The following is a 24,661-nucleotide window of genomic DNA, read 5'->3' as shown; positions in this document are numbered from 1 at the left end:
TACGATTTGGAAATCCATTCGAAAGTAAATTTTCTCAATTCCCAGCTTGTTCTTCGTATGATTCATAGTTTTCGCGTTATATACTGGATTGAAACTCAGACGTTGTCGATTTCTGAATACATTTTGTCAGCTTCTAACATTCGAAGGTCTCCGTATAAGAATCTATAGAAATCAGACACTCATATCTATATAATTACAAAGTATCATTAGGAAAAGCTTTGAGTTAATGCAACTAAGAGCTTATGGTGGTAATCATAAGAATTATTCATTCGCGTTCGACGATTTGTTGGTCACTTAAGCAATAAAATCTCACCAGCGTACTGGGTACTCATACGACTGTGTAGAATATCGGGGTACATCATACGCAGAAACTAGGTACTTACAATACGTTTGTCTCATTGGATTGTCAACTTTTTTTTCTTGAATGCGAAATAATCTTGGTTTCACTTTTGGATTTGTAAGAAATTGATACTAGCATCAGGTTATTCAGGTTGCCATCGAATTCCGGATAAATGGTCTGTACAAAAAATGTTTGAGAATTTGCTATTCATAGCAGACTTCAATTTTCTTCCAATAATTCGTTAATTTTTAATTTTCGTTAATTAATTTCGTTTTCAATATATTTATATTGATTTGTATTTCTATGAAAATCATCTTTATAAATTCCACCAATCGTCATAGCTGAATTCATCTTCTTGTTTACTGTGGGATTTTAGTGACGCGTAACCTTCAATCTACCATATTATAATCATGTTCTCTATGCGTTGTATAAGAATAGATGAGCCATCGATTGTAACATATTCAAAGCAAAGTAGCTAGTTAAAATAACTATTTGACCTGTCGTCAGCTCTTCACAACGCCTCGAGTTAATCTTGAAATATCAATCGACAATGTGAAACGACAAATTGAATTCTTGAAATTCTGCTTTGGATATGAAGGTGCAGGATTCGTAAACATGATCATTTCATTTAAGAGGCAGGCTAACAGATGATCATATTATCCATTTGGATTTTTTGTCTCGTGCCCGAGGCACAGGCAAAGTCTCGGTTAATTAATCGGCGCTGCGACCTCAAGGTTGTGATGCCGGCAAATTTACCAGACGGGAATAATAGTTATTTCAATCTTCAACTATCCTCACATTTGGCAAGGAACCGAGCAGCAATTACCGTTCGTGTGTGAAATCTGATATTTATTTCCAGACATCGATATTAATTTTTAATTCAAATTCAAACGTACGATTGGGCAATTTGGTACGGACGATTCTCATAATTAATAGCAATTCTTCGGAGGATTCCTCGGATGTAAGCGCGTAGTTACTCCATTTCAATCGCAGTCCCACACAAGTAGTATGCCAGTTCCAATCGTCCGTTATTAATGCCGATTAAAAAGCCGCGGTATAGATCATTACGTACAATCAATATGCGTATACCTGGATGACGCAGACTGCAGTGGTAGCCTGAAAGATCGGAATCAGAAACAGGAGAATCGCTGAAATCAATGAAAGGAAAGGTAATAAAGTCAAGAGGCGAAGCGTCTTCTCGCGAACATGCATCATCGATTCGATTTCAGTAATCGGTTGATTCAATTCAATGGCATCGGCATTAAAAGTGCTCAACTGGATCGTAGACGATATCAAATAACGCGCTACGCAGAAAGGTTTTCAGCTTCGTAGGACTTTCTGTACCTTCGTGCAGTGTTGCTGTAAATGGTAAAACAGACAGTCGTAGGATAAGGTCTACTGTAAAAGGCTTGGCACAAAACACTGCAATTAACATTCCAAGATGATAATTTCAGTACAGTAATTCAACTCTTCCCTGTGGATTAAGTAGCCGCACTTATAATAAGCAACGAGATTCCCGACTCCACGGTCAATGTTAAACGTTATGGTAGTAGAGAACATTCGAAGAAGATACGCTTTGTATGATTATGCTGTTTGCAATTATATGTACACACTGGTGTCTGAGAACCAGCCTTTCGAACTAACTACGAAGTCGGAATGCTCGAGAGATCTCAATCGGTAGGGAAACTGGTAAAAACAGCATATGGGATGAAAGCTTAGTGGCATCACTGTTCATCCGTAGGGTTTATCAACTGTGCGAGACATTTCAGATACCACGAAATCCAAGCAAATTAGTATAATACGCGCAGATGATGAGACTGTTACCACTATAAACGTACTAAAAATGCTAATGATTCGCTGAAAGCAAAACGAAACTTCATTTCGCGTCGTCGACGTGAGACATGTCTGCGAATAGTGATGATCATTCGTTGTGTTGTTGTTTTTTTATTTATATTTATTCCATGCTGCTTGCAAATATTATCGTTTATTTGCCACACTGATTGAGAGAGAGAAAAAAGACTGTAACATTTGTTTCCTTCAATTTCTGCCTGGAAAGTATGTAAGTGGCAAAGGCAATGTTTTCTGAAACAAAATTTAATTTGAAAAAAAAAAGAAAATGGCAGTTACAGACCTTTTTAATTCTCTTCTGCAATTAAAATCGTGAATTACCTATGACTCACTGGTAGAGCCAATTTAGTTTGATTGTGAATCCCCGAGTCATGGAGTAATTGTTGTACAACTTCATCGCAATATCTCTGTATAATTGACCACGGAGTATTCTGAGAAAAACTCGAACGCAAATATTAAGTATAGTACACATGAACTGAATGCAAACAATTAGATACGATAAGTTTTTTCTCTAAGGTAAGGCTGGGCACTGTTTAGCGAAGTTAATTTTCTTACCCAGTACAACAATTAGTACGTTTTTACGGTGACGTTGGGGTAATAGAAACGAAATGGCACCTAATACGATTTGATCCATGACAAATAATGAAATATCGTAAAAATCGTGAATTCATTCTTTTGTCAAAAATACACTCACCCAAATAAATACCTTTTTTTGTCACACGGTATCTCCGTATTTTTTTTTCTTTCTTAAATACCTGTGTCTTGATAGTTACTCGGTGGAATTTCAGCTCAAAATGTTGAAAATTAAATGAGTTATGATTTGTTTCAGTAGAATGATCGATTTACCGGTATTTTGTTGTTTTATGAATTTTTTTTTAATACTCAATACTCCAGTTTGCAAAAGATAACTAATTTTCCTTGAAATACAATAGTCAAAACGTGTCCCGAAATGTTTTCAAGTGTGTGATACGGAGTTATAAAATATTTAAGGCGCGCTAATAAACGGGTGAACAATATTTTACAACCCAACAAAACTCGAATAAAACAATGATTTGAATATTCGTGGGATATTTCTGCAGCGTTCGAATATCTTTAACTTCTCACGAGATTGAAATTTTTATTTTTTTCTCCATCGGTTCTTTCGGTAACTTCGAATCGTCTGAGATCTTCTTTCGTTCCAAGTGACGGTTACATCTGACACTTACCGTCGCCTTATTGTTAGTCGTAGAGATTAGCGTAGTCGCCAATGTCGATAAGTTACCGAAGACAGTAGCCATCGTTTTCGCCTTGCCATCGGCCAAGAAACTGTAGATGCCGCTACCGAATCTTTAACTTCTCGGGACATTGACCTTTACCTTGAAGTTCGAAACCTTCACCCACTTTGAGGATTTCTCCGGCGACCTCTATACGTCTTGGCTAATCATAAACAGTAGTTTTCGAAATACCGAAGATTGTAATGATTACTGAAGTTTTTGAGACAGTCATTGGTCGTCCGGAAAATGATCTTTTTTATCAGTTTGATTACGAGATGGTGGTACGTTGAATATTGATTAAATTTTTATATTAAAATCGTTCGAAAATGTTTGAAAATTTAGTAGATTTGTTCGATTTTATTCTATGATAGTGCATTTTATTCAGAAAACTATATTTTTCACAAAATCATTCAGACAGATTTCTTCATATTCGGTGTTCAATTCAACGTTTCCATTTATCCGACTACGAGGAAAAAAAATCTCAGTGAATGGGTAAAGAACAATTTTCTTAATAAAATGAGTCATGGCAGAGTAAAATCAAAAGAATATGCTAGATTCGTAACCTAAGAATAAATATAATAATCTGATAAATATCCAACATGTGACCGTTTCGTTATAAAATTAACAAAACGTACCTATCAGTTTTTGGCTGACTAACTGCCTCAGTGCATATTCGTTGGAAGATCGACGAGGGGTGTCAAGCTTTTAACATAATAATGAACTCACGACCATAAATAGAAGACACGTTTTGCATGAAGAGCATTAACGATTCCGGTCGGATTTTTGCTCGTAGCGAGAACAACAGACTGCATAAGACAGTACGATCGTATCCTCAATTAAAAATAAGTTATTCCAGAGTAATTATGGAGGAAAGGAGTAAATAATTCCGCGTAATTGGTTGAAAGAACTTTATCTTGCTACACGTTCACAGGATTGTTTTCAACAAGCAAACTAATGTAGGAAAAAACCTGTGTGCAAAACGCGCCCACTGTCAGGGTCTGAATAGACTCGATAATTCCACAAAATTTGGTAGTTAGTGCCAAGAATATGACAAAAAGTGATTATTTTTTGTTCAAATTTTCTTTCGACACATCATAGAGTAATTGTGAAAAAATTAGTCACGTCTTAAGTCACTGAATAAGACGATGCAAATACCTGTTGATACGATTTCGAATTTCTTCGAAGTCTTGTCAACACTTTGGACCGATTAATTAATTACACATTCTTAAGAATCTAACCGTATGCGCCTACGTGAAATTGGCTAAAAACATTCATACTCTTTTTTCACGAGACATTGTTTGCGATAACTAGATAAAACGAAGTCACCACGGCTCATTCGTCGCGGTTTGATCACTTCGATCAGATATCAAAGAGATCCGCAACGGAGTCTGTAATCTCTGTGATGATGGTGTCAACCGGATGTCTGTTCCTGTTCGTCTTGCGTCTGCGTTGATCTTCGGAGCGAGAAGCAGGCCGACTCCTGACAAACTCGCGGGGGATATTCTGACCAGACTCCTCAGGGAACCTGACGAAGCTGACGGATCCAGCATTGGCAGTTCCCTGAACCGTCCCGTCTCCCCGAGTGTGCGAGTCGACCTGTCCCACCGAGTGCTGCCCTCTGTTCGCCGAAACGGCGCTCCCGAAGGAGTTTCCGGTCCCCTGGGAGCTCGCGACGAGGGTCCCAGAGCCGAAGCTCGCGTCGGTTTGTCCGTTCGTCTGGCCCACCGCGGCGGCGGACCCCTGAGAGAAGCCCTGGGCGTTTCCGGACGTCTGAACCTTGTGGCTAGTCGAAGCGGAGGGTCCGTTGGGCCCCGAATTGCTCTGCGATACGGACTGGCCAAAGGAGAATCCGTTTCCGGTTGAGGAGGCGCCGGAGCTGGCCGAGGCTGCTGATATCTGGGTGGAGGGTTGGCGATTCGCGGCGTCGACGTTGTTTCCGCCTCCGCAGCCTCTGCTCGGGTCGAAGTAGTTCCCGGACCGGAAGTTGCCCCTGTGACGATATCCCGCGCAGCCGTTGTTCCGGTTCGGTTCCGTGTTCGGTCCAAAGTTCGTCCAAATCGGGCGACCCTGACGGTGACCTTGGTATTCGAAGGCCGAGGCCTCGCCGCCGGCCGAGGAGTGTCCACCACCGGCGCCGGAAGTCGCTCCCGAAGACACCCCGCCCACGTTGGACTGCGCACCGGATGTCGCGTGACCGTTGTTCGCGCCGCCGTGCGATGTTGCAGTCGCCTCGCCCAGACTGAACGAATTGCTGTTGGCTTGCGAGGTTCCTCCGAAGATTGGGTGGTTCAGGTTGAACGCGTTCGAGTCCGACGCTGAGATCCCCGTTAGACCCGCGGAAAAGGACGAAGATTGACTGGCTGATAACCCGGGTCTGAGATAGTGAGAGAAATTTTGGCTTAATTTTACCGGGATAATCATTTTGGCTACGAGTCTCGAAACCGAGATTAATGATGCATGGTACTTACTCTGAAACGCCGGGAAAGAAACGGTTTGAAATGTATAACTCGACTTAATCGAGTTGAATTTAATTAAAAGAAGTTCCTTGAAAATTGCGATTTTAGAAATTTTTGTTTAAACCGAATTTCAACTACGTAAACCAGTTTATTAACAACTTCACGGAAATCACATTACTCGCTTTTGTTTTACCGGATGATCGAAGTATTCTCCTAATTTGAATCATTCAAGTTCACTGATTCCCAGTTACAAGTATACGACTGGGAAAAAAACCTGTGCATATACAGTGACGATTCGGTGACTTTTCACTGATGTTTTACTGAATTTCAGTGTATAATGTAATATAATACAATGAATGGTATTTATTCGTGACACAATTTGATTTTCACACCCGAGATCTCTTTTACAGTTCAGTCACGTAAATTCGGGTGAGCATGTCAGGCGGCATAACTTATGCGGATGACTGAAGCAATTGCGGCTTTGATATCAAACTCTAATAATCTCCAATGGTGAACAGAATTTCTTTCTGGTACAAAACTCATTTTTTACACACTTTGATCAATAATTTCTCAACTTTCTCTACTAAAAACTCACGCACAGATATTTCACGTTTGAATAATGGCGGTTTTTTTTTATGCTAATACCGAAAGCGTGGGAAGTACCACTGATCATTCCAATGACTGTAATAATTAAGAGAGCAACGGGTTCAAATACTCGATAAGATTTCTGAGCAATTAACAAATTCTTTTCAGATGGCGAAGATCGATTTGAATTCATTACCTAATTATCTTCCCTATCGACCCTGAATCTGTTTCAGAGTATTCAACTGAAATAAAAGAATGGACGTACCCTTTACCGCCGAAAGAGCCAAAGCTGTCAGCCTGACTTGCACTTTGTGACAGACTGACTCCTCCGTCATTCGCCCCAACGTTCAGTGAGTGAGCATTATTCTCGCCTGCGCTTAGGGAAAATGATGCAGAAAACGGCAGGAATCTTCCTTGGGGATCTGCCGGTGCCACTTTAGATTTTCCAACCGATTCTGGTATGAGTTCCGGCGGCGTGTTCCACCGGCGTTCATCCTCAGCGTTGAAGAATATCCGATCATCTGGAAGCGGTAAAAGTGTAACTTCAACGCACGTTGATTTAGGTCGGTGTATAAAGTCCGAGTGAAGAGTTATTCGAAGATTTGAGGAAAGTAGAGCGTGGATGGTACATTTATTACCTGCCAATGTCCCGGCGAAACATAAGATCGAGGCACTCAAAAACACGATCGAAACGCGCTTCGCCATGGTTGAATCGATTCTACTGCGTCCAGTTGGACGACTGCCCTTTTTTAACAAGTATAAACGACCTTAGATCACTGATTGAGATTCTATAAGCGTCGCATACTGTGTAACAGCAGCGTCGTTATTGCCGCACAATCACGTAGTCATGTTGGAAGGAAGAAATGCAACCGCTCGATCGGTCTGTTCGGAAAAAAAATTCAAAGAACCTGCCTGAAATCAAGTTTACTGAACGCGTATCTCATGCTCCGTGCCACGACGGTTTTTGCATCATAAAAATCTCTCCATTTAAGAGATTTTAAGAAACCAAACGGACGGACCTAAAATCACGTCTACACACGTAGTCTCGGACCTTGGGGATTACCGAATCATTAAAGCATTGTCACTCGTGCATTTGTGTGGCGGGGCTGAGGCTATACTCGGAGTTAAGTAACAACTATTCGGAACTAATAAACATAATCCTAGAACGTATTATATACGAACTAGCTTGTACGATTGGTTACTCCGATACAGCTTGGTGTTTCATTATTACTCCTGGAAATACCTGGAACGAGATGTTGCATATTTCAGAGTGAAACGTTTACACATGACAAGCTTAATGTATGAAAATGTTGACACACTTTCATACCGTGTGGTAGCAATCAAAAAGCATCACCTGTGGAGACTTCGAAACACATCTCAATCATGAGGCAGCAGAAAATACCGCGGTCTCAATAAGGGGTATAGTCACTTTTAGTCGTGGAATCACCTCAAAGTTTTACAAAAAATAAAAATCTCTAACGCAACACATTTTTGAGGGGCACTTATTTTCGACGTTATTTCAACGAATATTTAGAAATGTGTCGAATACAATTTAGATCCAAATACATAGGCAGAAAATATTTGTTACAAGAACCTTTATTAATCGTTAAAAGAGTCATTCGAAAAAATTCACAGATTTAATGACGTGTCACCTTAACGCGAAATTGTTCTTAATTAAAGATAAATAAATATTTTTAAATTCGCATTGTCAATTTAGGCAAGTCGTTTCCGAAGATTAATAATTATATATTTTTTTCATCACTATTTTATCCTTATCAATACAGTATAGGGATACAACCAATCTGATATTTTGTTCTAGTCTAATTGTACGTTCTAAACTAAATCAGTCTTATAATGCGTGTAACTTTATATCATCTTGTCAGAAATGGTCTCAGTAAATAGTTTATCCTCTCCTCAACGTTAAGATAATTAGTTATTTCACATACCAGAAAAGTACAAGGGCAAATGCTTTGCTAACATTCTTTGTATAAATTTATAAACTTATGAAATCTGTCGTTGTTTGAAATCACAAAATCAAATGTCACAAGTTCCCTCATTGTATAAACCTAACCGGTTATAAAATATTAATATATTATTGCATTGAGGTTTCTTACAGAAGAATATGAAATTTCTATGAATAAATACACAGGTAATTAATCCTCGATAACAGGAAATCGAGATTTCGCGATTTCGAAGAAAAATAAAGAGTTGAAACGAAATCAATTATAGTCGCAAAGATAAAAAATCGGATGTTTGGCCTAGCAATTGTATTTATAGAATTTTATTTTACTAATTCCTAGATCTGCTTTGCTCTTTTGTAAATCAGGTGAAACTAGACCGAAGTTAGACCCCGGGCATTCACACGCTTGTATCAGCGGTGACATCCGAATCTTTCGAGTCCTTCTCGTCAGGAAACTCGGGTAATTTCATTGGCTGCGGCTCTTTTGGAGTGTCTTTATCATCTTTCGAACCTTCCTTTGAATTTGCCGGTTTCTCTTCGTTCAATACAGGCGTTTCGGCGTCTCTGTCCGACTTTGACGGTTTAGCGGGTGTCACGCGCTTTTCTGACTCTGCCTCCGGGTTCTTCTTGCTCGGCTCCTCTTGAGGAGAACATTTCGCGCACGGCACGACCTCCACCTTGATGGTGTGAACCGTAGACTCGGGAATTGACGAGACTTCGGGAGGGGTGAACGCCCTCGAAGGCGCAGGAGTCACTGGAGCAGAATGAGCAGTTGGTCCTGAAGAAGGCCCGGTTCCTGGACGCGTAGGAACTGGGTAATAGACGTAAGGCTGAGCATTTTGAGGAGCTGCGAGATTCACAATATTCGTATATCAGTTGGAATGTTACCGGACAGCGGTGCCTAGTGATAATTGATTCCGATGAAAAAGCACGTTAATGAAGCTCGATCTACGTACTTTTGAATAAAGCAAATCCCAGTTGAACTTTATAATTGGTTGTCGGAGTATAATTTACGAAAATTCATTCACTTTACTAGTCACCTACTTGTACGATATACCCCCTTAAACTGGAAGCCATATTATTCAGAAATGTGGAAATTGTTAAAGCGAGACAGAGAGACGGAGGGAAAGAGAGAGAGAGCTCGAATAAATGGACGAATGAATGAAATATGGTTAGTCAAAGTACTGGGCAAAAAGTGTATAAGCAACTTGATCGCAATTTTCTATAATAGTAAGGGAGGGAGAGAGAGCGAGGGTTACTGTGATGGAATCAGACGAGCTGTAAAATTTTCCAACGACGTCCGATCCCAGAGTGATTAGTTTGACGGATGCTCTGTTAGTTTCACTTTGGTTAATACCCTCGGAAGCCGATAATGATTTGCTACGCGCGCGATGGCGGTTGGTTAATTTTCCTGGCTGTCACAAGGAATTTGGTCGCTTAGCGTCTCACCAGAATTTTTCACTTGCAACTGCTTGATGAGTTCCTCTAGCGATTTTATGATGGCCTCGAGCTTCTTATCGGTATCCGAAGGCTTCGCGACTTCTTCTTCATCGTACACGGAGGGAAACCAGTACCTTTTCCTCCTCATAGGAGAGCCGGATAGTTTTCTATAAAGTGCAGCATCGGGACTTGCGATGTAATCTAGCTTCTCTGTTTGTACGTCTCTGCTTTCTCTGGCTTCTGTGATTATACATGTACACACTTAGTTCAACGAATGGAACTGCCGACTATTTTTACACCTTTTGAAATAACCGACGTACTGCAATCGTTATCATTGCATTATACTAACAGACATTCTTATAAACATGCTACACGTTGTAAAATGCAAAAATATTTTCATATTTCAGAATCGTGAAAAGGGGTTGCCGTTTTTAAAACGTGCATACCACATATTTAGAATTTATGCATATTCGCGGACTGCCAGGCTCCGTTAACACCGGAGGTCAATCAAACTACACCTGTTCAAGCTGGACAGCCAGGTCTCGGGGAAATAACCATGAAGATTCGAAAAGCTGGACGCTTCATTGCATATTAATATTATACGCCTTCTTTGTATTTGTGCTAGGTAAATTTCTTCTCGGATGATTGAATGCGACTGATAAGTTACAGGCCCGAGAAATTCACATGTTTTAGTTCATTTTTCGCAGACTTTACTCATGACTAAAGACTGCCTAGAAGTTTCGATCGAACGGATCGTGGAGAATGAAAAACTGTGTATTTACAGATTCACTGATGACCCTGTTTGAGTTGAGTGTAGTGAAAAAGAAATCTTCCATCATCATATTTAACAAGACTTGGAGACATAATTTATTTTACTGTCAAATCAATCAATAATTTACCAATTCAAATTTTTTTCACCATAAATAGGACAATATTTCGGGATACCATCAATGATAGAGATTCTCGATTCAGATGGCTTATCTTTATTCGATTTTGTTGCAAGACTTGTAACGTTTGATCGTATAGCTGTTATTTTTTCACTTGAAATACATTTTTCGTACATGATGACATATAAGGAGATAATATAAAACATACATTCAAACCAATCATTTTCTCAGAACACGAACAATACACCGTATAACCTGAGTCATAATTTCCGTGCGATGGAAATGCGAGAGAAATGAATCATTGAAAACATAATCTATATTTTACTCACTTTGTAAAGATTATTCTTATGCCGTTGTTGCCCAACTCAATAATCTGTCACGTCACGATTGACATTCATACATTCTCATTTGTAACAACACGCCCGTCCTCGACTTACCATTTTTCCCTAGCTGATGTCTCTTTGTATACCAATAATGGAAGTTTATTCAGATAATTCAAATTTATCAGTTACACGCTATACCACCTGACAAATATCACTGTCATTCGTGTTATGTGATTATCCTGGACTTGAATTCACGATTTTCCAGTCGACGAATGATTCTGTTCACTGAATATTTATATTTTAGTTCGATATTGCCAGAATTTTTTCAAGATCACTAACTGAGTGCAATAAGTAAAAAATATTCAATTGATGAAGCTTATGTTCGCAATAAAAAGATCATTTGTAAAATTGTTGTTGTCGACTGTCTGAATAAAACGATATCAGGCAATGATATCCTCGAGAATTTCCCTCGGAAATTGCGAACGTACTTTATCTAAAAAAGTATATAACTTGAATAGGAATCTAATAGCAATGACTACAGCTGCAGTGAATACAGACTTGATCCGTATAACTGAGCAGTGTCTTATAATTTTTTTTTTATCCAACAGCTTTATCTTGTTACAATAACGGTTTTTCGGTAATTATCATTATATAATTGTAATGAAATGGTTTTTTCGGTAAAATTATGTACTTGACAATCTGACGAAGCGTGAGAAACTAAATACGCGCAGAATAACTATGTCGAAAAAAAAATCTTAGACAAGGTGTGAAATTTATACCTTTAACCTCAGCGTAACTGACGACGACGATTGCCGCGAGAAAGAAAATGATTTTAAAATTCATTTTACCCTCAGGAGCACCTGATTTTTTTCGACTGACCAAACCACACTAAGGGACCGTCGTTTAAGGATCCGGTTTATATACCTTTCGAGTCCCACAGGTATTTAAGTTGACCATTAAGATAGCGAGGGTCTATCTCAAACTATCTCTACGAGATTAAGTCTAGTGCCGTTAGGCGTTGCCTATATTTTTGTTCGCAGCCCTGAGAGGTCTCCTTGCGTCCAGAAGCCAGCCCTACCTGAGGATAAAAAGAAGATAAATAACAGGCTAGACCCGGATCCAAGCTCATAATAGAATATCTGGATTCCTTAGCTGGTAAATCGTCGGGGTTGGTGACCCTCCGACATGTAACATCCATCCGATCCTATAATAATATTATCTTCTTTCATGCATAAACTTTCGAACCCTCAAATCTTCGAGAATGTTCAAGTCGTCTGTCATCTCTTGAGTAAACGTTTCCTTTTTTTTTCATGTGTAATGGAGAGAGAGACCTTTTGTTGTTTGTTTATTGAAATATATCAATAATTTCATAACAGAGTTACGGCCAATCGTTATCAAACTGTTTTAGATTGGAGGCATTTTTTTCTCTTGATTTTGACGAATCTTGGCTTGAAAGTTAGTTTTTGCCCAACTAAAAACATGTAACTTTTTCCCATTCAAATAGCATGTGGAATAACATATTCATTCCAGAATTTCCGCGGAATTTTTAACAATAATCCTGTAGTCCTATCTGACATATGGACTGTATTCATTTTAATATAAATAACGAGGTTTTTGTTTTCGTAGACCTTGGAAGGCCGGATTTAGTCCACCACTTTGAACAAGAGTTCCAAAAAGACTTGATTTATCTAATATAATACTTATTTTCTGGTTGTTCTTACGTAACACAAGCTTGTATGATCTTCGAAATTGATTCAATTATTTGCACTATTATATCCATACAAGACCCTATTCACGATTATCTTGCAAAAATCTCGTCAAGAAACTGGACTAAGCATATTGTTCTATACGTTATTTGAATGTGAAAAAGGCACGTGCTGTGAGATACCTATTTAACTTGAATTTGGATTTGTATTGGAAATTTATTGCCTCAAATTGAAAAAAAATTGAAATTGAAATTGAAAGTATTTTACAAAGACTTGGCATCTACCGCTAAACTTCACCCTTGAGTACTGATGGAACATGTTTTTGACAATCGGGGGAATGGTTCGACCATCACACTGCTGGAAACTGGAACTCGGAACCACTGGATGGCCTGAAAGAAATTGTCGATGTAATTCCAAAAGTCAGGGGTTTCGGTAGTGTTTAAAATTCATGTGCAAATAGCCCATTGCAGATTATCGTGACGGGATTTAACGAGGCGTGATTTGTTACAGCTGGACTGGCCGACCCCGTAGAAGAAAAGTTGTAGGTGAGAAAGATTTAAGACCGTCGGCGGTGAGGTTCTCGAGAATTAAACATGGAGTATAATCTTCGGTCGGAAGGTAAGCGAGTTTTGTCTGACATTCTCCTCGGGAATTTCCGAGCTTGCGTCACGCGGATGATCAGTTGAAGACAATACAATCCATCCGATAATATCGTATTATGGCCATTCGCAGCTGCTTACGTGGCTTGTTTTTACCTTTTTTATTATACGCCACTTCGCAGGCAGAGACTCTCCGTTATATGTGGACAAAAATTTGCCACAAGTAATTGTTTACGGTAATTACAGTTGGTAATCTTACATTATTTAATTATTGAAGCATTAAATATGGCTGCTTGATTAGCTACATTTTTTCAGACAGTTAACTTATTGTTGCACGATAATCAAATTAGCATAACGGTTGTAGAAGAAAATAAGTACAGTACGAGTGACCATGATCAAAAAGAATAGTAGCATGTACCAGATTTTTTAATTAGAGCCACAAAACTCATTTTTATTTCGTATCTATGACTACATTTTTTGCCTATGGTGAAAAATAAAAACGATTAAAAACTGTACAGTAACCGCAACTTGAAATTGTTTTTTCTTATGGCGTAATATTGTTGGGTCTGTGACGTTTTCATTACTCGGGCTAACGACCTGCGCCAATATTTTCTGGAAGCTGTAACATCAATGGAGGATCATTCATCTTTTAGAAAGTTTTGGATTCCAGAGGCCCCGACGTAATGCGTTTCTCAAATCTCATTCAATCTTCGAAATGTGACCCGCATCGGCTTATTCACGATGTAATATGTGTGAATGTCGAAGTTTTTCTCGTGGGATTATCACGTGTTTTAGAACTTGTTTTTTCGCATCGCATTGGTGTCAATTATCTTGCATTATGCGTATAATGAACGGTAAATTTAACGGTAATTCGCAAAATTTCAACACAATCAAACTGTCAAAAGACTGACGGATTGGGGCATGTAATGTCGAGTGCTAGTTATATTCCACTTATATGCGACACAACATATTAATAACTAGTCTAACTACTAATTATCGTGATTTGAAAGGCGTAGAGATAGCCAGTTTTTTTTTTTTTATCGAGATTACCGATAACTGCTGCCGTTTTGGGTCTCTGGCACAACTTCTGATGTCATTCAGCACTTGTTTGGTATTTCATATTTTTCATGCATTTTCAGCGCAGATGTATAATATCCAATTTTAAACATTATACCATTGATGTTGTGTACAGTTGGGATTATATCTGAATCTTTGTGCGTAGATCAAAATATTATGTGTACGATATTATTCATGTTCGCATAAAAGTATTTAAATTCTTATTGAATTTTATCATCCGTGATTCGATAATTTCAAGAATCTAAATGACGCTATGGAAATTTCAAATCACAGCATCATCACTACTCAACTATTGCATGCTTACGTATATTAGATTAAAGTAGATATTTGTAAAAATATTTTGGGGCGTGAAAACATGGTTGGAACTCCCTTGTTTTTTCCAACAAAGTTATAAGGATGGAAAAATAAACAAGTCAAAGTTCAACCCACAGGCGAGGAAAAAAACGGCAATCTCCTTCTTTATTGCATCCAATTATCACGTTTGCTGCTAGATCATGGTATACAAATCGATTACCTGTACCGTGAATTGATCGGGCATTGCAAGTATTTCAGTGTAGCTGCAAATTATAAAATCAAACAATAATTTGCGAGGATTGTTTTTATTTCTTTGCCTCCAGCTATTTAACAGTGAATCGGGAATTACATCTTATTAAATCTCGGTCTGTCAGTGAGAAGCATGCGCAGCTAATTTCCCACCAATCAACCAGGATGTTGGTTGAACCCGATGCGCAAGGATGCTGCTTACAATAAAAAAGGCCAAGGCCAGTATCCATCCAGATGAAGTAAGCCGTGTATCATTGAAATTTTCGTTTTACACAACGCCAAAGAAACGCCGGATATCTATGCGTATCACAACGCGATCACGATTTCGAAGAGTTAAATACTCGTTTTCCGAGTCACTGTAGAACTTAATTATCCGGCGCCGTTAAGGCTGACATTACACATGAGCATGTGGATGTATGATAATACAAAGTTCGCATACCGCATACTCTGGGACTTCTTCCATCGAGAGGGATCGACGTTTTAATCATGTTCATCGGTTACCACGAAATTGTGCAAATCTTTCACAAACCGAGATCTAGCAGTTCACAGAAAACGGCCTTGGCCATGATCTTGGATCGATTGCCACGGCACGTGACAGCCATGCGTCGTTGTTGACACCAACTATTGCCGGCTTTAAATAGTTTCTATCTCTGCGGGTCGTCGACTATGATCATCGGTCTCTGTTCCCGATGACCCTGACACGTAGACTTGCCCTTCGGGAGGAGAAATTGAAAAATGGGAACCACGATGTTCCGCTTCGTATTTTTTTTTCTTCGCATTAATAATTTTACGGATGATTCAGACAGCGATTGTGAACGTCGGATTCAATTTGTTACACGTTTGATCGGCGAGCAAGAAATTATTATTATTTTACGTATACCGTAGGCACAATATAGGATCGCAAGTTAGCATGTACCAGATCCATAAATTCACAGATCACGGTCAATGCAAAGAGAATCATGCCCCGCGAGGCCAAGAACTGACCCCTGAAACTTCGATATGCTCACGATTATTCCAGCCTGTTTTGCATAGACTTATTGCGATGTGGAAAATTAACAAAAGTATTTGTGTCTAATTGTCGGATTTACGCCGCAGCTGCAGTCTCGAGTCGCAATACTTAGTGACGCAGGGGTCGAGATGAAAATAAACGATGGGTATAACGATTAACTTAAGGATGTACGGGGTGTACACTCTGGTCACGAATATGTCGAAAAAGAAACATAACAAAATTTGATAGGACGCACCTGAAGGAAATTAAAGTAAATGTGATTAACAAAGTATCTGTTATTCGGGTCATTATTTTTTAACCATTGAATTTCCAAGGTGTAAACAGCTTGTTATTAACGTCCGGAAAAATTAACGTCGGTAAATTTAATTACGAATAAAATGAGCTAAAATATAATAAAAGAAAAATAGTAGAGTAACGTAATTTCTATGATATAGTTGAAACAATGAGGTGGTTACACTTTAAAATTTAGTGATTGAAAACTTTTAATTCTATCCAATGAATTTCTTTAGTTGGCTGTAACTAGATTGACTCAAGTGACACTGTCTACACCCTTGTTCCATAATGTTTTTCTTCCAATACATTTTTCAAACAGACTGTACATCCCATACATATATATATCCTTAAACGTAAATAATCGGAGTCGAGGTGAAATTGAGCCAGTGCGCGAAATAATTTTTGCAAATCGGTATATGAAAACCGGTTTTGAATCCGTTTCTTACTTTCATGATTTTCCATGCAAGCTAAGGACATAGTTTACAAGTTGCATGTACAGTTGCTCTTCGAGAAGAGCTAGAAGAGCTTCTTTTTCTAGCAAACAACATCAGAATTTAATCAATTCCGCTCACCCGTGAATGTATCTCAAAAAAAATATAGTCGCAAAAGTAATTATTGTCTACATTAATTAAGGCGCATTGATCTTTGGAAGTAAACTTGATCGCATTTTAATTGCAACGCTTCGGATTTTTCGAATACGAAGAATCATGAACGAGGCGAGTACAGACGTTCTATCGCGATTACTGATTAATGAGAAAACTGAGAAACAAAAATTGTTACATCATTCCGTCGAATTATACAGCCGAAAGATCAATGCTGTTTCTCTCAACACAGAAACTCGACATGGAAATTCGATGCTCGGATAAAAAGTTTCGTACTATTTCGGAATTTGAACGAATTTCAGGAGTTTCATTGAAACGGAATACATTATGTAATAGATATAAGTTTCGAACAACTTTTAAACATGTATTTCAACCCTCTGATTTAGGTACATATTATTCATACAAAATATTCGTTCACAATATTTTGAGCTTGACAAAAGCTGACAGCACAATGCTCGGAACTATAATAGCCCTTCACGTTAGATTAAGTGAATTATCTGATAAGGATTTTCACAGCAAAGATCAATATATGAAATATTGTTCTGCGATAAGATGTGCGAGGAAATCAGCATAATCTCGATGCAATATTTCCGTGTTAACTAGTTTGAAAATTCTGAAATACGAGATGATGCTGCTGCAAAAACCATATCAGTGCGACAATCTCGGGCAGTGTGCTTCACCTGGACTCTTCGAATCGTGCAATTGAGAGCTCCGGCAAAGTGTTGTTGCTTGTTACGTCGATCGAACGTCTGCAGAACTGAAGCGCAGACAGAGGTTACCGGTGCTATATAAGTTGATGGGCGGCCAGTCCCCGCAGTCATTCGCATTAGCGTCCAGAGTGTAACAAGACCAGACCGGTTAACATTCGTATTGAAGTAGCATAATATCGTAAAAGTTAGATAAGGAACCCGGCAAAGTTTCACTCTTTTCTCAGCTCGACGAGTTTTCATTAAAGAAATGGGTGTCAAGTGGATTTGCGCCCTTTTTCTCCTCCTGGCGATAGCAAATATTGCCATCGAGGCGACCCCTTCGAAACCCGAAACAATAAGTGAGTCGATGTCTTTCGATACCTTACCTAGTTCTTTTCAAAGTCTTCTTAATTTGCTCCGTCGGAATTCGGTGATACCAAATTTGTTTTTCACTCGCAATCGTGTAGACGCTGAGGTAACGACTCGGCGTCGGCTGTCCAACCGAGGAATTCACTTATCTCATATTTTAACGAGTATAAAAGAGACAGCACGTCAGTAAAACCCGGAACCACCGATAATTATGGTTTTCCGATAACGTCGGCTTCCGTTTTCATCTATGCTTTTGGGTACTACACTGATTGGAGAATTTTTTTCCCGAGTCTTGTTGCGATAGTTTTTGCGGAATCGCTGATCCAATCAGTCGGTCGTCAGGTTGGACGTAAACATGTAACGGAAGTGAGACGAGCCGGCGACGAAGAATTCCCACACATTTAGATGCCACTTTTTCGACGTAAAAATGCACGATGCGTCTCGTTGTGCAATGTCGTGTTTTACCAACATGGATACGCTACCTTGAACCCGATAACATCGCGTTAACCCATCAATGCGCGATACAGATATTTTTAGAACAAGTTTGCGATGCACCTTAACCCACGCACGCTTTATCTTTCAATTCGTGAATTTGATTTTATTCCTTTCATTTTCGCAAGAAATTTAATACTCAGTTGTCATTGTCAGATTGAACATTTTACACATAACAAGACGCTATGAGATCACCATGCAATTCCACCACAAACACCCAATATATTGTTAATGCATGTACCTATTTATTTCCCACAGAGTAAACCTAAGTAATGGGCATGTATTGACCAACAAATCGCTGTGCGTAGATATATCGAATAAACTTGCGAAATACGTGGTTCGTTTATTGACCAGTTAGTGTTTGCATTGAATGGGTGATATATGGCAATGAAGATATATATATATTAATAAATACATTACGATTATCCCTGAAACATATATTGGTTTCATATTTTACATATACTTACTAGTTTTTCTTTGATGCCACGTATCGCTTTTACGGTTTGATAGTGCAGCAGGTTTACTGCGCCAGCATGCATGGGTCGTCACGATCTTCTCAATTCTAATCTAATCGTTCTTGAGTCGATGGAAAGTCATAATACCGCTAATTGCTTACAGTGACACACATTCGTACTCGTAGAAAACATGAAATCGCAGTTTTATCGAAATTAACCTGAATTCGTGGAAAACTATTAGTTAGTGTTCGTGAAAGCGTTTTGCTGTTGAAAAAGACACAAGGGCGTGTATTTTTTTCTTTAAGAGAAAAAGGTCGTACGTACTTGTTGATACAACCTTTTACTACTGACTCAGCTGTAAAAACCTTTATCAACTATATCCATAAGATCGCATCTACCGAGAATAATTGTTTCTACTTTTGTTGACCTCAAGTATAAATTTATCAACTAAAAGCAAATGTACGACATATGCTGGTGGATGCGACTTTTTGCTCCTGATTAGAAATGAAAAAATTATCTACTACACTAATTGTGTAAGGGCATAACCACCCAAAGTTATTATTGTTATCCTTATAATTTCGATAATTAACGATTTGAATAATTTTCGTTTATAAAATCGACATCCTCACCATAAAAAACTTTGTTAGCTTCAATTTTTTATGTATTGCAGTAGTCTTTAAGGCGTTTGCCACCAAAGCCTTTTGATTGGAGAAAGAAAAAATTTGCGGTTACGATCATTTAAATTTATCGGCGATAATTTTTTTCTAAGATTTTTGAACTATCGCAGATTTCGATTAATCTATGCGTTCCAATGGCTTTTAGAGCAGTAGAAAAAAAATAAAATGGCGGTTACCTTTGTTTTCATGTATACTTATTAATGGAAAAAGGTTGCATCTGCCTAGCATACGACCGTTTACCTTTATATTTTCAAAATCTTGATTTCAATACAATTGTCCGTTTCGATCATGTTCAGAGCAAATATTACAGAATAAAAAATAAAACTCTACCCCCTTTTGCTACCAAATTGTATTTTTGGTCACTACGACCTTATGCCATTAGACACGCGCTGTAGGTATCATGTTGTTGCAGTGACGATGAGAGCTAAGAGTTCGTGAAGTGCCTACAATTAGTATACATAGGTATTAAATTAATTGTAAAAAAAAGTTGCGACATATATTGAGTTTATATTATAAACTCTCCAGCTTAGCCAGAGTGATGTGTAGACCCTGAAACAGCAAAGATCTCGAAAAAAGAGCTCGTTACACGAGAGATCTACGATCCAATCACCGTTTTGCTGTATAATTTTTCATCTACTTGTAACATGGCGCGTACAAAAATTTTCTAAAGCCTCTTTCTCCGCTGTCGGTGAATAAGGAAAAGCAAAACACGTACATAAACATGTTTACTGTCACATGATAAATTTAAAAATATCAACATCGTGCCATTTCGCGAATGGTTTATTCAGCTGCGTTATATTGTGGAAAACCGTTATTGACACGCATATCTGTATCCATAAGTTATATGACGTTCACGCGAGACGTGCGGTATAACCTTGATACAGGTTACCATAAGAGACTGTCTCGCGTGTAAACAAAATTCAGTTGAGTAAATGCGTATCTTTGTGATCGAGTGAAATTTTCATTATGTTGTAAATTTTTTCTTTTGCCAGTTAGAGAACGGCGAAGCCTCAGCGAGTTCGACTCGGCAGCCGCTTCGATGGTCAGGAAAAAACGGGCATTCGCTTACAGCAGTAGTTCTACAAGCAATTCAGGTAATCAAAGTCATAAGAAGTTGATAGATTGCAGTTTCGCATAGATTGATGGTCGGCGAAATAATATCTCCGATTTGAGATTACGGAGATAACTTTCTGGGAAGCTTTTCCCATTTTTTGGATCAATTGAATATTGAACAATGGCAAGATAGAAGATCGACACGTTGACTAACAATAAGTTGAGTTGGTCTGTTTTTCAATTCATTCTCGCTATTTACGGGAAATTATTCAAAGAGTTGCTGATAAAGTTTTAATCCGTCATCTTTATTTTAACGCTTTTACGCATGTGCTTTTATTCATAGTCGTTTCGATTTTTTAGTACGTTATGCTTCGACGCAAATGTTTTGCAATACATCGTGACACCGAGCACTTTTCCCCCGGGTAACGGATGAGCCGGTCTATCAACCTTCGACTAGCCTTTTACGGTGAAAATATCAAACTGACTTCAATTTGGATATGTTGCAAACACTGCGACATGACAATTGTTCAATTTTTGTTTCTTCAAGGCCTTATCCTTTATGAAAAACATATGGATCAATTTCATCACATTTTCGAATTCTTGGTGTTCCTTATGTGAAAAAGTCGAGATGAATCCTAAGGAACTGCCAAAAAATACGAGATCAGATTTTTTTAACATAAAAAACACGAGGTCATATTCTTTGTCTTTGACACTAAGTGCTGAACATTCGATGACCAAGGTTTAACGACAAAGACGCGACATAACTAATCAATGCTTTTCTCGTAAGCGATAATAATTGAATGCCTAAAAATTGAATGATTCCCGTATCTTAGTTTACACTTTAACATATCCAAATGGCTGCCAGTCCAAATTTTGACCCTTAGGGCCGGCCGAAAGTTGATGGATTGATGGATCAGCTCAAATGTAGTTTTACACTCGCCTGCAATATCAACAATGAACTTTTTCGTCTAGGATGCTGTCGAATTTCATGAGCACTGCTCAATTTCCGTAATTTCTACAGGAACAGGTCAGGGAACAACCCAAACCGTAACCAGCGGAGACGGTGCAGCGGTTGTATCTACAAGCACTTCCGGTAACCCTTCAGGAGGATCCTTCGCTTACTCGACAAGAACTGATCCCGATAATCCAGGACAGGTTATATACACGTACACAGATTCTACTGGGAAAAAAATTACCGGTCGCGCTCCAGCTGAAAACTTTCAAACCAACGTTGGTGCTATTCCAATTTATCAGTCTTTATTTTCTAATCTTGCGTACGGCTTTAACTTGCAAGCTTTCGTTCAGGACTATATCAAAAGCATTCAAGCTCAACAGGCGACTATTCAAGCTCAGATCCAGAGTTCCTTGCCGACGTAAGTTGAAACAAATTTTACTCTCAAATTTATTGCATGTGTATTATAGGAATTACGCTTGCATGTTGCTAATGATAAATGTACGCTGCACTCAAATAAACGTTCCCTTCAATTATGCTTAAGAATTTTACTTTATGTTCCTCCATTATCGTTTCGTGAATACTACGGTGACGGTGGCCTCTGTAATTAGACGGCCATTGTCCCGTGAACAAGTAGACATTTTTTGAACGACTTGTTTATACATTTACCGACACCACACGCATTTCTAGCTTGCATGAAACCAGCTATACATTATTGTAACTACACAACGGCTTATATTCTTACATTTTGACAACTATATGTGGTTTATTGGTGTTTCTATCTACTCCACAGACTGGGAGACTCGACCATTGTTTATTTATTTCACACATAAGATACAGTCATTCGCTTCTCAACTAATGAGCATCGTGACTGTTACCTTCGCTTTGTGCATGCGAGTAGATATCAGCTTTACGAGGAGTTTGGTTAAAACGGTTATAAGATATTTCCTGATTAATCACACGTCGGTAGGGCGAAAGCAGACCCTGTTTCATCGCACGCTTTGAAGCAGATACGACGTGAACGACGTGCTTTGGAAGTTTTCGTTATGTGTTTATTTTTCATCGACGCATTACAGACGTGACTGTATGACCAATACGCTTTCGACTAGGTTCAGCCCCTCTAAATATCACTTGACCTAATCGCAGCGAGGCTTCGTAAGATTGATAAAATATCAGGAAGAATTTCTCGTTGTTGAAACAAATAAATATCGAATGAAATAAGTACAAAACAGGCTAAACCCATTTGGGGCAACCTTTCATCCCGCCATTTTCTCGAGGAGCTTTTCACTTTCCTGTAAAAACTTCTCTCGGTGGTGGTTCTTCGGTACGTTTTTTTCTCTATTACGCTCCCGTTCGAAGCCGGGATAAGCGTAGCGGATACTCTTGGATCCGCGAACAGGCATTAATGACGGCCCTTTCCGAGCGGGTCCAGCCCAGGCCAAGGGTCTACCTGTACGCTTGAGTATCCAGGCCCAAGTTGACTATGGAAGAATCTAGAGGAGGTGCAGGTCATACAAGGCGGCAGCATGGTGCGCCCAATTATCAACTGGTTCAGAATAATCAGAGGTTACGGTGTCCTTGTGACAGGGTCAATGGACTAGCATAATAAAGTGAAATTAACCCCGAATACACATTGACGAAAGTACTCCCCTTATTTTCAACAAAGCGTTTTTTCTGTTACACAATTAACAGGTTCTACGGTATGAATAATTTCGGGGGATATGGAGGAGTACCAAATTTCTTCTCAAACAATTTTCCCTTCGCTAATAATGATGTCGTCCGCAATGGCATGAGCCACGGTCCCAGTGCCAACAGTGATTATGCCGCTTCCTCGGCCAGTGTCGGCTCAGATGGATCCTCACAATATGGTGTGATAGGCTCGGTGAGATTTTAATCATGGCATATTATATTCTCACAAAGGTGCAATCGGACAGTCGTGCTTAGACATTTCCGCGAATCAATACGTCCCATTCCTTACTTTTCTGTAAGAGAAAAGTGGCCGATCAACTTTCTGTGTCGAGTGAAGTTGAAGCACGAAATTTTCAACTGCTTAACAGGACTCCGGTGAAACGACCTACTATGAAACGGCACCTGCTACATCGGGAGGTAACTACCGTTCAACCTCCTCAAGCTCGTCGTCATCCTCGGGAGTCGGTCGTGATGGTAAGAGATACAGTCACAAATCAGCGGAGACCGTGGTAAATGATAACGGAAAAGTAACGCGCAAGAAGCTGGAAGAATGATTTGGAAAGAGCACATTACACGTCGAGCCTAATATTATACGACAGTTCAACGTAGTACATATCATGAGTATCGAATAATTAGATACGCCTAATGGTCAATTGTTACAAAATGTGATATTCAATGTTGGTAAATGTTTATACCCGTGCATATTGGCCAGGATATCAATGATATGAGAATAATGTTACTTATACCCTAGTGAAATTTCACTCAAGTTATCTCGACTGACTTGAATTTTATCTGGCAAGTTAGGAAATTCTGTTCTCACAGTTCTTTCGAAACACCGATAGGTGTCCGCATAAGAAGAAAAATGTCACCGGGGTATATTGATGAAATTTTTATTATTTTTAATATCGTTACTTACGTATGATTATTTATTTCGATCACTCCTGATCCGTAATCTAAATCTATTCTCGGCAATTATACCCACGTCGTGAAATCGCGTTCACTGTTGCATGGGTTAAGTTTTCACCCATACTTTTCAATCTCATGCAACGCGATACAACGAGCGAAATAGAGTGACGTTAAATTATTAGCAAGTAAAGCAGATATAATAATTACTTAAGAAGGTAGAATTAATTCGTATCAATTGTTGCGCGTATGCGTATAGCTCAATTTACTGGAAACAATTGTTGCAACGAGCTTTTCGTGTGTTATAAATATACATAGACTAAAAAATAAAAATACATGGAAAAAGAATCGTATATAAAATTTTCGTGCGCTTGTCATTGTCCAACTTGGAAACACGATACTGCCGACGGTTTTTGTTTCGCGGCATTGTATGCACAATGGATATTATAACAGGCGTATACGGAGGAACGCAGTAATTTCT

At 38.9% G+C, this 24,661-nt stretch overlaps 3 protein-coding genes across 4 annotated transcripts; 1 reads left to right on the top strand and 2 right to left on the bottom strand.

Moving 5' to 3' along the window:
* Positions 1–4,335: 4,335 nt before the first annotated feature.
* LOC124180126 (uncharacterized transmembrane protein DDB_G0289901-like) lies at positions 4,336–7,240 on the bottom strand. Its single transcript, XM_046565236.1, has 3 exons — positions 7,121–7,240; positions 6,748–7,003; positions 4,336–5,815 (listed from the first exon to the last, which is right to left on the bottom strand). The coding sequence occupies exons 1-3, from the start codon at positions 7,185–7,187 to the stop codon at positions 4,801–4,803; spliced, it is 1,338 nt and encodes a 445-aa protein (XP_046421192.1). The 5' UTR covers positions 7,188–7,240; the 3' UTR covers positions 4,336–4,800.
* A 959-nt stretch (positions 7,241–8,199) lies between these two features.
* On the bottom strand, positions 8,200–11,958 carry LOC124181743 (titin-like). Its single transcript, XM_046568595.1, has 3 exons — positions 11,872–11,958; positions 9,892–10,122; positions 8,200–9,289 (listed from the first exon to the last, which is right to left on the bottom strand). Exons 1-3 carry the CDS (start codon positions 11,933–11,935, stop codon positions 8,841–8,843), a joined length of 744 nt encoding a protein of 247 aa, XP_046424551.1. The 5' UTR covers positions 11,936–11,958; the 3' UTR covers positions 8,200–8,840.
* Positions 11,959–17,710: 5,752 nt separating this feature from the next.
* Positions 17,711–24,528, top strand: LOC124181740 (uncharacterized serine-rich protein C215.13-like). Of its 2 annotated transcripts, XM_046568590.1 has the most exons (6): positions 17,711–17,949; positions 20,576–20,677; positions 21,658–21,866; positions 21,942–22,009; positions 23,281–23,470; positions 23,646–24,528. In XM_046568590.1, exons 1-6 carry the CDS (start codon positions 17,859–17,861, stop codon positions 23,829–23,831), a joined length of 846 nt encoding a protein of 281 aa, XP_046424546.1. In that variant the 5' UTR covers positions 17,711–17,858; the 3' UTR covers positions 23,832–24,528. The 2 variants fall into 2 exon arrangements, with proteins under 2 accessions (XP_046424546.1, XP_046424545.1); XM_046568589.1 differs by having other exon boundaries at positions 21,658–22,009.
* The last annotated feature ends 133 nt before the right edge of the window (positions 24,529–24,661 follow it).

The sequence above is a fragment of the Neodiprion fabricii genome, chromosome 4, assembly GCF_021155785.1.
Source record: "Neodiprion fabricii isolate iyNeoFabr1 chromosome 4, iyNeoFabr1.1, whole genome shotgun sequence".
NCBI lineage: Eukaryota > Metazoa > Arthropoda > Insecta > Hymenoptera > Diprionidae > Neodiprion > Neodiprion fabricii.
The sequence above is the reverse complement of the archived record's forward strand: the minus strand, read 5'-3'. Positions and strand labels throughout refer to the sequence as shown.

Bases quoted from the DNA above. Each gene is read 5' to 3' on its own strand.
- LOC124180126 (XM_046565236.1), bottom strand. From the start codon at position 7,187: ATGGCGAAGCGCGTTTCGATCGTGTTTTTGAGTGCCTCGATCTTATGT. The intron at 7,004-7,120 runs GTAATAAATGTA...TACCGCTTCCAG, and splicing joins TTTCGCCGGGACATTGGCAG to ATGATCGGATATTCTTCAAC. The intron at 5,816-6,747 runs GTACGTCCATTC...TCACTATCTCAG, and splicing joins GGCTCTTTCGGCGGTAAAGG to ACCCGGGTTATCAGCCAGTC.
- LOC124181743 (XM_046568595.1), bottom strand. From the start codon at position 11,935: ATGAATTTTAAAATCATTTTCTTTCTCGCGGCAATCGTCGTCGTCAGT. The intron at 10,123-11,871 runs GTATAAATTTCA...GTATAATCACAG, and splicing joins CAGTTACGCTGAGGTTAAAG to AAGCCAGAGAAAGCAGAGAC. The intron at 9,290-9,891 runs GTGAGACGCTAA...TGAATCTCGCAG, and splicing joins GTTGCAAGTGAAAAATTCTG to CTCCTCAAAATGCTCAGCCT.
- LOC124181740 (XM_046568589.1), top strand. From the start codon at position 17,859: ATGGGTGTCAAGTGGATTTGCGCCCTTTTTCTCCTCCTGGCGATAGCA. The intron at 17,950-20,575 runs GTGAGTCGATGT...TTCTTTTGCCAG, and splicing joins TTCGAAACCCGAAACAATAA to TTAGAGAACGGCGAAGCCTC. The intron at 20,678-21,657 runs GTAATCAAAGTC...TAATTTCTACAG, and splicing joins TAGTTCTACAAGCAATTCAG to GAACAGGTCAGGGAACAACC.